We start from the raw sequence: 14,343 nt of genomic DNA, 5'->3' as shown, positions 1-14,343 counted from the left end.
AACCCTCAGTGGGTGTGGATTTTGCAGTCAGTTGCAGCCTGTTGTCGGCCATAATGGTGTTCGACGCTTGCTGCCTCAGCCCGGAGGAGGCTGAACAGAAAGCCAGATCGAAAAAAATAGACAGACAAATAGCTCAAGAGAAAGTTCAGTATCGTCGTCAAGTTAAAGTCTTGCTTTTAGGGGCCGGGGAGAGTGGAAAAAGTACGTTCCTTAAGCAAATGCGCATCATTCATGGCCAGGATTTCGACGGCGATGCATTGAATGAATTTCGCCCCATCATTTATGGTAACATCCTCAAGGGGATGAAAGTTCTGGCTGATGCTCGAAGGAAGTTGAGACTAGAATGGCAAGACCCTTCGAACCAAATGTACGCCGAAAAGATCTTGAATTTCCAAGCGCCACAACACATCGACACGGACATGTTCATGAGCTACTTCGACTGTGTGAAGAGGCTTTGGCGGGATAAAGGCATTCAAGATGCGTACGACAGAAGAAGAGAATTTCAGCTGGTGAGAATGTGCATTTAACTTTTATTGATCTGATCTCTAGGAGGTTAAATTGGTGATCGTAAAATATACATTACGCTCGCTAAAAAAGCGGCTTCTGCGAGCCACCACAAACAATGTATTATGCATAACACACAACTCGCGCTGATTTCAACAATGCTTGTCCATGAAGGAAATTAAAGCTGTATTTATTATGTTTTTTCTGGTTGCACACACACTCGATCTACTTACCACGTCGTTGATTTGTTTTGGACGTAGATATTTTGCATTACACGCGAAAGTAAAGCGAGGCCTGATGACAATTTTCGTGGAACAAAAAATGAAGGTTGGGTTTACCGACTAATGATATCAGAGCGATACAATTCAGCTATCGCATCTGATCTTGGTACCTTCTTTGTTCGTTGCTTCATAAGCCCAATTATTGTGTTAGAACACTCGGAACAGGAGGCTTTTGTGTACTATCGTCAAATTAACTTGCCAAACGCAGTTTTAATTTGTGTAACATCGTGGAACACGCATTTGAATATGTCGTATTGTAGTTTTGGTTTTATTGAATCGACCACCGTTTGGGAGGGTAGAAATTGACATTCTTTCAGGCGTGTTTTGACTCAATTGTAATCATTCTTTTTTTCAGGGCGATTCATCGAAATATTTCCTCGACCATTTGGAGAGAATTGGTCGGCCGGTAAGTTGTTTTTACCTTTAATACACACTTCTTCCTTTTATATTGCTCCTTAGAACGTTCAATCGAGGTAAAGTTTTTGTCGGAGATGTAAACATACCGACGAACTCAGAACTCATTTTGACCAAACATATTACTGTCGAATTCTTTCTCCTATTATTACTCACAAGGACAAACAAAACTTTCTAAATACAGTTAAACTTTCCCCCTGTCAAGCTGCTGGGGAATATATTTAATTTAGGATAAAGCCAGCCCAATAAATTTCGAAGCTTTGTCATTAGTCACGAGAAGGGAAAGAACCCTGCGTTCTTATTGGTTTTTTTAGTCGATTGCTCTTTTTACACTTGTTATCGTCGGATGTTTATACTACGAGAACTGAACCAGAGAATTGTAGTTTTAAAATAGATTTTTTATTTCCATGTTTAGACATGTTTAATAATTCGAGACTTCATAAAATAATCTGTCCATGCTTTTAGCAAACACAAGTAAACACTGACTTTATCACCATATCAAAATCCAAAAGTTCCTGTTTAAATGCAGCAATGCACGTCCCAGAAAAATTTGTTTTCCGTTTTCTCTGACTGAAAATTTACGAACGCAACTGGGCGAAAACAACTTGGTCAGTTGCGTTTGAGAGAGCTTTATTCATCAACCAATGTTAAGTGATTTATGTTGAGTGTCAGAAGTGGTTATACAAAGTTATTTAATATATACACACACTTCAAGTTCGTGTGAGCAAAATAAAGATAATTTTCAAAGTCGATCTTTTAAGTTTTATTGTGCATTCGTTTTAGATTTATTATCGATTTTATTTTGTGTGGTTTGGCATGGGTTAAGAAGCTGTGGTCATTGTCTGTGCAATAACAGATATAATAACTAAATTTAGATTGCAATAATTTCATTTACACAAAGGAACCTTTTTGAAATCTCTTGGCTTTGTCTCTTCTAGTTATTTTCTTTAACAATCCCTTGTCAAAGAACAGATACGTTTTTCATGTGACATCTATGTTGGAAAGTTTGCCCAAAAACTTACTACAAAAAGTAGTTTGATGTTGTTTGAACAGTAGATAAAATTATGTAAAATTACGATTGTTGTAATGCAATATCTGCATAGCCACAGTAAATCAAAACTTGTTAAGTCGGTGACTTTGTGGGTCTCGTTTTATTTGCTTAATTTATTTTCAAGCGTCTGTGCAATTTGACTGGGATTGAGGGAATCGTGTAATCACAATCAGGATTTATGTACGCTATGAGGCTTAAATGATTTGAAAAGTCCTGTATTAAATGAACAAAAACAGGATATACCTGGGAAGATGTTTTGATGTCAATACCCCAAATTTCCACTGACTTTTGGTTCTTTTTGTGAAATAAATCACAGAAAGAACCTTGGCTCAAATGTAATCAGTTTTACTACATGAATCAAATGCCCTTTGTTAAAAGTCAATTATCCGGGTAAGTTGTATTTTTCTTGTGAAAACAACGATCTAGTTAAAAATTAGTTACAGTGAAACATCGGTTTAACGAACCTCTATATAATGAAGTCTTTAGTATAACAAACAATGTTCTTCAGCCCAGCTAAAGTTACAGTAAAATGTATGGAACAGTGCCTCGATGTAACAGAATCCATGTTATAATGGACACAATCTGGAAGCCCAAACATAAAATGTATCCTGTTTTAACGAATTAAACGTAACACGCGACAAAAGATGAATGTTGAACAGACCAACGAGGATGAAAATACTTTAACAACTTTAATCCTGTAACAGGATAACAATTTCAAAGACATATGCTCATATTTATGCATTTTTGTTAAACTACATGTATTGGCACTGCTCATTACAATAATAATGTTAAAGGAATAGTCATTTTTTATCATGTACAGCTGGACCGAGCTATCTCGAACTTAAACAAGAAAGCAGGGAGTTCAAGGTAGCTGACAGTAAATGTCTGAAAAGCAAATCCAAGGCAATTGGATATCAGTCCAGGATAGTGGGGAGTTTGAGACAACTGAGGAGTTTAATACTTACTAAGTAGGGGAGTGTGGGACTCACTGAGTGCTAAAATGTGCACTTGGGCCAAAGTTTGCATACTGCAGAAGCCTAGCCCATTTTCTATAGCAATCGATGTGACAAGGTTACCACAGATTTTTGGTAGCCATTTATTTTACTGGGCGAAGAGAGTCACTCTAGACAACCCAAGAACATAATACAAGGAACCCAAGAACAAAGCCCAATGAACTCATTGAACCATCCCCAAGAGTGGCGGATCCAGACCTTCAGATAAGGGGAGGGCCCGAATATCCAGACCCTGGAATAAGGAGGGGGGGGGGGAGGGGGTGGCTGCTCTCGAAAATAATTTTTCTGCTTCACGCCTATGGTCCTCTTTTTGGCCTAAAAAAAGGTGGGGGTCTGGGCCTCTCCCCTAGTAAATCATTATGCCACTGTTTCACCCACATGCATCACATAAGAGTTTATTTTCTAACTTGGTGTCTTTTTCTTCTTCACTAAAGGATTTCTTGCCAACAAAGCAGGATGTACTCCATGCAAGAAAAGCAACAAAGGGCATTGTAGAACACGAGTTCATCATCAAGGGGATTCCATTCAAAATGGTTGATGTTGGTGGCCAGAGATCACAAAGAGCCAAGTGGTTTCAGTGCTTTGACGAGGTCACATCCATTCTTTTCCTAGTGTCCTCAAGTGCTTACGACCAAGTTCTAATGGAAGATAGAACAACAAATCGTCTTGTGGAGTCATGCAACATCTTTGAGACAATAGTCAACAACAAATTCTTTGCCAATGTGTCAATCATCCTTTTTCTCAACAAGACAGATCTTTTAATGGAAAAGATCAAATATGCAAACATAAAGGACTACTTCCCGGCTTTTCAGGGAGAACCACGGAAGATAGAAGATGTGCAGAACTTTATTTTACAGATGTTTGATAGCAAGCGACGAGAGAGGTCTAAAGCTCTCTTTCATCACTTTACGACGGCCATCGACACAGAAAATATCAAGTTTGTTTTCCATGCAGTAAAGGATACTATATTACAGGACAATTTGAAGTCACTGATGCTGCAATAACTCAAAAGCTCAAAGAACAGTGTCATACAATGTATGTGTTCAAGATATTGCAATTTAAAAGGGTATCATGTCAGGGTAGATGGGATAACAAGAAACAAGTGCTTAAATCAGTCCTTAGGCAGCAGCAAGGTTAAGGCATTCCAATTTGTTTGGTTGTGTCTAAAAGAATGTTTATTTAGATAAGAAAAGTGAATTGCTAAAGCATACATAACGACAAGCACTCTTGTGGACTGCCAAAAAAGGAACTTTTTTACTTCTTTCTTAGTACTTTGAGAATATTCTGGTTGATATATGTAGGTTAGTATTGTTTAGGTTGTGAATTTTTCTATTCTATTTGTGTATAGTCAGTATTAATACATAACAAAGTCTGTGATGATTATCACAAAACAAAGGGCCAAACTACATTTTATGCTGGTTTTGACCAGTTGTTTGATAATAATTACTATCAAAAGTTTGATAAAGCTTGGATATTATAACTTATGAAGCTTGCCTGCAGTGAGTCGAGACATGCACAGAAGTCTCTAAAAAATTTTGGTGGCTAAAAAATGCTGCAATATAATGCACAGAAAAAGACTTATAGGAAAGTGGAAGAGGTTGTTTTATGCATCAAGTGGTGTAGCTCAGCTAAGTCATGTGAGATGTCCATGAAGGTTCAATCCAGCAAAATGTAAACTTTTTACTGCCAAGCAGTGCCATGTTTACAAGATAAAATCATATTTACAGATAAGTCCTTTTCAGATTGAATTAAGTCTCATCAAGAAAGATGAAAGATCAGCAAGAGCTTTCTATTAGGAGTCTTACATTTATCCATGTTCTTCCACTTTTCTTTAATGCTCTGCTCTTTCCTTTGTTTTGAGTGACAGACATAGGATTAACATTTAAACAATTACAATTTGCCAACACAGGCTACAACCATGTTCAGTTTTACCTTTAAGAGCAGTGGTATATTACTGTGCATGCTACAAGCAGGGCTTTCAATAGGATTTGTAGAAGGTGGCTGCTTTTTGTGGCACCCATGGGAGAGCATTATAAGAAGCTGAAAGGGGCTGCATAAATTTTAGCCAGCTATTCATGACAAAACATCCACCGTAGCACTAGTGTGAGCTGAGTCTTAGTGAAAGCCCTGTATAAGAAAAGATCTTGCAGCATTTTATCATTTATTGACCTGATGCCAAAATGCCAAATTCACTGTTATATTTGAAACAGCTTTTAAAGGAGATAGCTTTAATGTGTAATGAAGTATCATTGCGAGCCAGCGATGCAGTGCGTGTCAGCATATTAACCAAAATTAACGATGATTTATTATTATAATTCAAATAAACCGATTAGTAGTAATTGGACAGCTTGTTGACTTTTTATAAAAATAACAAACAAATTAAAGCTTCTTAAATTTTAAGAATCTAGAACAGTAAATAATAGTGAGAAGTGTAAGTTAGGTAGTACCTAATAGTATTAGAAATTTATTGATTCAGGAAGTGTATTTTACAGTTCAATGCAAGTGTGAAGAATTAAATTGTAAGTATCTACCTAAGTAAGAACATGTTTAATAAGAGGCTGTCTCTTTGAGATAATGTTCTTAGATGTTGGGTCAAATATCAAATACATTTCTACTTAATAAGTGCTTCTTTCTCCCAATCAAGTGACCATGATGTATATCAAAATAATTTCAATGTGACTATTTTACAATGCATATTGTGCGTAAAAGTTGTCATTGATTAACACAGGAATTCCAGGGGAATTTGTGAGGTTTTGGATGATTGTAAATAAAGTGTTATTTCAAATATCAGTCAGTTCATGCCAAACAGTGCTTCAAAATTTGTAGCTTACACAGATTTCTCCAATGTAACATGGTCTGTGTTTAAATGGCAACATAAGTCTCGCAGTACAGTTTTTTGTTGTTAAACATTAAAATGGAATGTCTTGTGATTCATCTTTTTCGCATCGCATCGTCAATTAAACACTGATAATTGATTAACTTAAATAATACTGTGCTTCAAGTGGTGGCTTCCTCAGTCCTCCAGTGCTTTGCAGCTGTTGATTAATTTTCTTCTGTTAAAAGTTATTTTAGATATAAAAATATATTTTTTGATTTTTGTAGCACTAGTGAAGTAACTGAGTTCATGTAAAGTTTGATACAAGGCCCTGTTTCAGAGTAAAGTGTATCATTTCATGAGTGATGTTGTCTTTTTCTAAGGTAAGGTATCTCGGTAAACATGTGCATGCGCCATGTATCTCGCCGTTGTCCATCATAAACCTTTTATGCCCCTTATCTGTGGTAGGGGAAAACCAAACATACCTGGAAAGAGTATGGCAGAGCTAAAAAGGTAGTGTGTTGTCTAATAATGAAGCCACTGTGAAAGAGGCATTTTGTACAAGGACACTAGAACTGACTTGCCAGATTCATAGACTGGTTCTGGAGTTGGACAGGCTAACCATGAGGCACTACAGCTCCCAAATTCTTAGGCAGTGATCTTTTGATTGAGAAGACAAAAAAAAAAACGAATTTTGTCAAATATACTGTATCATAATTATTTTAACTCTCTTCTTGGTGTTTGAAAATGTGATGAAACAAACTGACTTGTCTCGTGTTTGATAATGGGCCGGAATTTGAAAGTGAGGAATGTCGCTGAATTGGGGATGGCTGATCTGGAAGGACGTAGCTGTGAGCTTTTCACTGCCTGCCCTCCCTCCTCCCCTCCTCCCTCCTCCCTGGAAGGACGTAGCTGTGAGCTTCTCACGGCCTGCCCTCCCTCCTCCCTCCTCCCCTCCTCCCTGGAAGGACGTAGCTGTGAGCTTTTCACCGCCTGCCCTCCCTCCTCCCTCCTCCCCTCCTCCCTCCTCCCTGGAAGGACGTAGCTGTGAGCTTCTCACGGCCTGCCCTCCCTCCTCCCTCCTCCCCTCCTCCCTCCTCCCTGGAAGGACGTAGCTGTGAGCTTCTCACCGCCTGCCCTCCCTCCTCCCTCCTCCCCTCCTCCCCTCCTCCCTCCTCCCTGGAAGGACGTAGCTGTGAGCTTCTCACGGCCTGCCCTCCCTCCTCCCTCTTCCCCTCCTCCCTCCTCCCTGGAAGGACGTAGCTGTAAGCTTCTCACGGCCTGCCCTCCCTCCTCCCTCCTCCCCTCCTCCCTGGAAGGACGTAGCTGTGAGCTTCTCACGGCCTGCCCTCCCTCCTCCCTCCTCCCCTCCTCCCTCCTCCCTGGAAGGACGTAGCTGTGAGCTTCTCCCGCCTCCCTCCCTCCTCCCTCCTCCCTCCTCCCTGGGGCGTAGCTGTGAGCTTCTCCCGCCTCCCTCCCTCCTCCCCCTCCCTCCTCCCTGGAAGGACGTAGCTGTGAGCTTCTCACCGCCTGCCCTCCCTCCTCCCTCCTCCCTCCTCCCTGGAAGGACGTAGCTGTGAGCTTTTCACCGCCTGCCCTCCCTCCTCCCTCCTCCCTGGAAGGACGTAGCTGTGAGCTTCTCACCGCCTGCCCTCCCTCCTCCCTCCTCCCTCCTCCCTGGAAGGACGTAGCTGTGAGCTTCTCCCGCCTGCCCTCCCTCCTCCCTGGAAGGACGTAGATGTGAGCTTTTCCCGCCTGCCCTCCCTCCTCCCTGCTCCCTGGAAGGACGTAGCTGTGAGCTTCTCACCCCTGCCCTCCCTCCTCCCCTCCTCCCTCCTCCCTGGAAGGACGTAGCTGTGAGCTTTTCACCGCCTGCCCTCCCTCCTCCCTGGAGGACGTAGCTGTGGCTTCTCCCGCCTCCCTCCCTCCTCCCTGGAAGGACGTAGCTGTAAGCTTCTCGGCCTGCCCTCCCTCCTCCCTCCTCCCCTCCTCCCTCCTCCCTGGAGGACGTAGCTGTGGCTTCTCATGGCCTGCCCTCCCTCCTCCCTCCTCCCCTCCTCCCTCCTCCCTGGAAGGACGTAGCTGTGAGCTTTTCACCGCCTGCCCTCCCTCCTCCCTGGAAGGACGTAGCTGTGGCTTCTCCCGCCTCCCTCCCTCCTCCCTGGAAGGACGTAGCTGTAGCTTCCCGCCTGCCCTCCCTCCTCCCTCCTCCCCTCCTCCCTCCTCCCTGGAAGGACGTAGCTGTGAGCTTCTCCCGCCTGCCCTCCCTCCTCCCTCCTCCCTCCTCCCTGGAAGGACGTAGCTGTGAGCTTTTCACCGCCTGCCCTCCCTCCTCCCTCCTCCCTGGAAGGACGTAGCTGTGGCTTCTCCCGCCTCCCTCCCTCCTCCCTCCTCCCCCTCCCTGGAAGGACGTAGCTGTGAGCTTCTCCCGCCTGCCCTCCCTCCTCCCTGGAAGGACGTAGATGTGAGCTTTTCCCGCCTGCCCTCCCTCCTCCCTGCTCCCTGGAAGGACGTAGCTGTGAGCTTCTCACCGCCTGCCCTCCCTCCTCCCCTCCTCCCTCCTCCCTGGAAGGACGTAGCTGTGAGCTTTTCACCGCCTGCCCTCCCTCCTCCCCTCCTCCCTCCTCCCTGGAAGGACGTAGCTGTGAGCTTCTCACCGCCTGCCCTCCCACTTACAGTAACCTTGCTGTCACCAGGACTCCTACTTTAGTAACATAAATGAAGACAAGCTGCTATAAATTATTCAATTTTTAATAAAACAAGTTGTTTAGTACCATCACATTTATTTGGATCACCGCACTTCTATCGTCAGGTCAAAAACAGCTTCAATTTTTTAAGGGGAAATTTATCATCCATTGCAGACTGGGCTGTCCTCAACAGCAAATACCTGAATGTGTAATGGTATGAATTTCATAAATGTGCCATCAAGTGGGGATAAGGTGAGGGCCCAAACAATGTAAGGCCCTGTGATCTGTTGGCCTCTACAACCAACTTTACGCCCAACAATTTTTAAACAAACAGAAAAGCGCCAGACCTGTACATGAAAAGTACTGGGCTAGCATACCATCAGGGGTGAGGGCAACATTTTTATGAGAAATTTCTTCAAGCAGTAGCTTGAAATAACACTGAAAGTGCTTGGAAGCTTCCATTAACCTGGAGGGAGGGGAATATTCCCTGTAGTGGCTTCTATGGGGAAGCATTGCCTGAAAGGGCTACCTTTTTCAGGCTGAAGTATATAAAAGGGAGTGTTCTCTCTAGGTATTATAGGGGCCTGGCTTGATTCACTGGAAAATCATTGCCGCCTGGCTTAAAAATGATTCCCATCCATAAGCTAGAAGAGTTTGATTTTGAAAAAAGCGGCTGACATTTGGGGGGCTCAGAAAAAAGGAGAATAATAGTTACTTGCTAAACCATGTACAAGTAAGGTGTAACTTTAATTTTCTATTCAGGCTACAGGAGGCCTCCTACCCGCACGGTTGAAAATCAAAATCAGAATCAATCTCGTTCCAAGGGTCTCTTTCTCCCTGCTGCCTGTTCTCTTGCTCAGGGGTGTGGAGAGAGGGAGACCCTGGGAACAAGATTGAATCAGAATTTAAAATCAGAATCCCATATATTATGAGCTATATAGATATGTGCCGCTGTAAAGTGTGTGGTTTTCAAGCAGTTTTTTAGTCTGGGATAGAGTACTTGGAATCAGAGAGTTTTGGTCTACTAAGAATAGGGTATTACTTGCCAGAAATCTGACCGGAATAAGAATAGAAACCCTAAAGAAAAAGAGGCCTTCCTATAGTTAGAATAGAGTACCCCTCAGGCCGCTAGGCTGGACACAGACTTTGCCCTACCATTTATGTATTTAAGTCTCATTCAGTTCTCACAGTAAGCCTACCAATCAAAGGTGAAGTTTTGGACAGTGCATGATCAGCAAATGGATATTTCATGAAGAGGTGTGTACATGTATCTACATCTACATCTACATCTACATATAATTAGGTCGGTAAAAATCTTAAGATAAGATAAGAGACTGAGAATTCATCCACTTGAATTTTGTGGGTAGAAGGAACCTCAATTAACTGGGTACAACAATTAACACATTTATGTGAGTTAATGAAGTCCTGGCTATTCCACCCAAGGCAAAATTACACTGGAAAAATCATGATTATCTAGAGTAGCGTAACCACGCATAATTATTAACACATAACTTTAGCAACGATAAAGCATGGGACCGGAAAAATTTATTATCATTTCCACAGTTTTCCAACAATACTGAGTTTCATAAATAAAAAGTTACTGTACTTCAAATACACCATAGTAACACTATAAAATCAAGGGAATAGAGCAATACATTGCTTCAATTGATAAATAACCAATACTGATGTGGGTGACCAAAATATATCAACATAACTATTACAACTTTAAATAAGCCCTGATAAAAATTATGTACTCCACAAAATATATTGTCTCCTTTCACCCTTTCTTGTGACTCAGATACCACTGGTTTGATCAGTAGTCCCATCTAGTAAACTAGATAATCTTACCAAACCTTTAAGTTAATTATAATTTTTTGTAGAACACAATCGAGTCTATGGTGCAAGCACACTAAAATTCCATAAAAGACTGACCAGAATTAAAAAAACTGTTGCTTTGTTGAAAATAAGAGGGCTAATCATTCTAATATAATTTATTATATTGTGTGCAAAAAACACTCTTTGCCATTTCAAGTATAAAATATTAATACAATACATTGTGCTCAGGTACTCAAGAATGAAAGTGATCTAGAGGTTCAAATTTAAGCACTCTTCTAGGTTTGAAATAGGTAAATTTTTGTAGCCATAAATTTTCCCTAGTATTTTGTTTGGGGCGAGCTGTGTGTACTGTAAGAGGAATTTTTGAGATTTGTAATAAACATGGGTGGCAATGATGGACTCCTGTTGGGAGATCTTTGAATATTTTCTCGATAGTTTTTGTTGTCACAGCAACTTTTACACAGACCATGAATAGTTATTCTCTCCTTTCAAGATTATCAAGACTATTTATCTATCTATCATCATTTTATGCCAAAGATATAGTGTACTTTATGGAGTTTGGAATTTTTGTCTATTCTTTTTAGTTTTATATCTGACACATAGGCTAGTTTTTGGCGAGTCCATTTGTACCCAACATCATCTCTTTTTGCTTGAGACCCCTTTTAACATTGTGCAATAATTTGTAAGTTAAATTAAAAAGGAATTTTTTGGTCTCCACTGACCACTAAAATAGTGCCCCCCCCCCTTCTGCCCTAACCCTCCCATCCCTAAGCCCCACTGATGAATACCTCATAACAGTTGGGGCTACTATAGGGGCTACCCTTAACTTAAAATTTGTAATCTACATGTAACACAGTTATAATATTAAGTGACCAAGTTTTACTGGTCATTAAAGAGAATTTCAGTGTTTTTTTGGCAAAAATTGTGTTTAAAGTCATGTTCACATAGATTGTGTCCATGTTTTAGTCTGATCTTGACTGTCCCATTGCTGAACAGTTCTCCAAAATAATATTAAGTGATGGAAAAAAGTAACGAAGAATCCCTTGCAACTTTTGGGCCAAGCTGTAACCAACAGCAGCTGAACTCCAGGTAAGAATAAGCAGTGCTGTTATGCAGATTGAGACAAAAATGACAAAAAATATCACACCACTAAGCAGAGAGACAGCGATCATCAACAGTGTTCCTTCCACCATTGCAAATCCAAGTATTGTGAAGAGGAAGCTGTATAGCACAAATGAAATGAACAGCACAATAGGCAAAGCTGAGAGTCCAGTGAAGACTGTAATGAACAAGGTGGCGATGGGGTATTCCATGACAAAAGCAAGCACTGGTGCTACAATAATGCCAATATTGGTATCCTTCCATTTTTGGAAAATATGTAAACTCAAATCTCCTCGCCTGTTGATTTCTTGTGCCATGTTTTCCTGAGGGAGGAATCAGATTGAGTATTAATCCTCAGTGAAAACTTTTCATTAGATTTGGTACAGGACCCCAGTTCACAGAGCCAGGAGGATCTGGACTTCTGAAATGGAACTTCGCACTTCACAAATGTTTTACTCCCGGTTCCCTTCCCTTCCAGAGTGGTTCCCACCTGATGGTGCTTTTTCTATATACAAAAAACTATGCATCAGTCAATCCAGCAATGCCCATCCCTCAGGCAATAGTGGGGCATTTACCCATAATGGCCAACCCGTGGGTTGGGAATTAGCCTTCCACCCAATTATCCTGGGGCATAATTTTGACCATCTTGCTTTTTCACCTTACAGCATTACGGCTTTTTTAATGACCAATTCATTGATAAATACCACGATAAGTTTCTACGGTATCCAGACAACTCGCCCCCTAAAAAATTCGCCCCAGATAACTCGCCCCCAATCTTAAGACAATATTATTTGTCTCCGACTTGTGTTTTGGTAAAAGAGAGTGAAAACCTGAATATTTCTCGTTCTTAAAGCATGTGCAAAGAGAGACAACTTTGGCAAACTGTTCGTTAGCAAAACGACTCGTAGGCAAAATTGGGGGCGAGTTGTCTGACATTCGTTTCTACATAGGACATACCGGTAAATGGGAGGCTAGGCCTGCAGAATGACCAATTTGGTAATTATATTTGAAAGGAATAAGACCTACAGCTATGACTTAGTTTGGCTGTAATTAGATGAAATTTTGGTCAAAGTAAGACAAGAGACAAGGAAAATAAACATTTACAAGCCACTACCTTTGGGGCATTAGAACAGCCAGTTTGTCCTGGTAGTGAGGCATTTGCATGTTGGTTTCAAGAAAATCCTAATTCCCAGGGGTCATGCTGGGGTGTGTGGGGTGGAGGCATGGGCAATGCTGGAATGGACTGATGCATTATGAAGTGTTGCAAAATTCTTCCCTGACGCTCCCTTCATTTCTCCCAGTTCCTGCCTCCTTGAGAATCCATCTACCCACCCTCTCTCCTCCCACCATTGGACGATATAGCAATACTTGTGTCATTTTTCTGATCTAACATTTACAAGCAAGATATCATTACTAGAAAGGGCATGCAATACGTATTTATTATTCGAAACTTAAAAGGAAACGGGTTCCAACTTGCTTCATATGATGCAATTTGCAACATTTACAGCTCTTTGGTAACTCTTACTACACAGTCGTCTAGTATTTTGCATAAATGACTCGAGGTTCTTGACGTTGTTTCGCTATATTTTTGGTGTCATTATGCATGGGGCCCAGAACAGAAATAAGTTGAGTTTAGTTGTTCTGTAAACAGGGAGCTTTACCATCACCAAACGATGAACGTAAGTTGAAAGTTTAATTAGCTTAATAATTTAGCTTATAAGCTAACTATAAACTTCTAAGCTAAGCTGATATCGGACCTCCGACTGGATTTCCGACGATCGATTTCCAGTATTTAAGTACGCTTGGTGCTTTAATGAATCAGAATTTTGTTAAATATGTTAAATCAGGCAGGAATAACAAACTGCACAATCCTTGAGTTCAAACAGGTGGAAATAGCTTTGAAGAACTTTGATCACTTTTATACAAGACAGTCATCGTATCAAATGACAGGAAAAGGAAGGCTGAGATTGATTACTTACAGTTTATAGCTCTTTTGGCTTCAACAGAATTTGAAAGAATCAACAGCAAAACAGCTTCTTTCCACAATGAAGAGAGCAATCATTTTAAACCTGCTCAAACAGACCAGAAAACTTGAGTGTTTGTTTCTTTCTTTTGAAGGGCGCGAAACTTACGGGGAATCTGGGTACGAATATAAGAGGAATTGTGGGAAGAATTATAGGCAAGCACAACGCGCAAAATATGGGGAAAGGTCTAAACATGTCAGAGTACATACACATTCATTCTATAAATCTAGGATACATTTCCTGCATTTCTTGACAGCACCGATTCCCAGGTGAGTCTCCAAAGTAAAAACAAAAGCAAATGAACAGCGAAAAGCGAATAAACTGCGATTTTAATAAATCCTCCAAAATATTAAAATTGCTCGTGTAGACGACTCATCACCTACAATGTGGCAAATATTGTGTCAGTGTGTGTGGTAACAATCTTCCACTGGGTACTGTGCGGGCGTACCGTATCTCTGTTGTCCAAGATCATTACTGGTGCACTAAACATTGGACTGCTGCCAAATAATAGTTGTGTCATCTACACGATCAAATATATTTGTCACATAAAAAATGCCCGTGTAAACCTGGCGTTAATGAACAGTTACGGAAAGCTGTGATGATCCAAATAGCAGCTG

General features: G+C 41.2%; 1 protein-coding gene across 1 annotated transcript; it reads left to right on the top strand.

Moving 5' to 3' along the window:
• On the top strand, window positions 1-6,440 carry LOC144633733 (guanine nucleotide-binding protein subunit alpha-13-like). The gene is made up of 3 exons (XM_078492593.1): window positions 1-509; window positions 1,141-1,191; window positions 3,698-6,440. The coding sequence occupies exons 1-3, from the start codon at window positions 54-56 to the stop codon at window positions 4,265-4,267; spliced, it is 1,077 nt and encodes a 358-aa protein (XP_078348719.1). The 5' UTR covers window positions 1-53; the 3' UTR covers window positions 4,268-6,440.
• The last annotated feature ends 7,903 nt before the right edge of the window (window positions 6,441-14,343 follow it).

The sequence above is a fragment of the Oculina patagonica genome, chromosome 12 (assembly GCF_052425735.1).
Source record: "Oculina patagonica isolate OP01 chromosome 12, crgOcupat, whole genome shotgun sequence".
NCBI lineage: Eukaryota > Metazoa > Cnidaria > Anthozoa > Scleractinia > Oculinidae > Oculina > Oculina patagonica.
This window is presented reverse-complemented; position numbering and strand designations above follow the sequence as displayed.

What these genes read in the sequence shown, in the direction of transcription:
- LOC144633733 (XM_078492593.1), top strand. Translation starts at nt 54, where the DNA reads ATGGTGTTCGACGCTTGCTGCCTCAGCCCGGAGGAGGCTGAACAGAAA. An exon ending in GAAGAAGAGAATTTCAGCTG is followed by an intron (nt 510 to 1,140) that starts GTGAGAATGTGC and finishes TCTTTTTTTCAG; the next exon opens with GGCGATTCATCGAAATATTT. An exon ending in TGGAGAGAATTGGTCGGCCG is followed by an intron (nt 1,192 to 3,697) that starts GTAAGTTGTTTT and finishes TCTTCACTAAAG; the next exon opens with GATTTCTTGCCAACAAAGCA.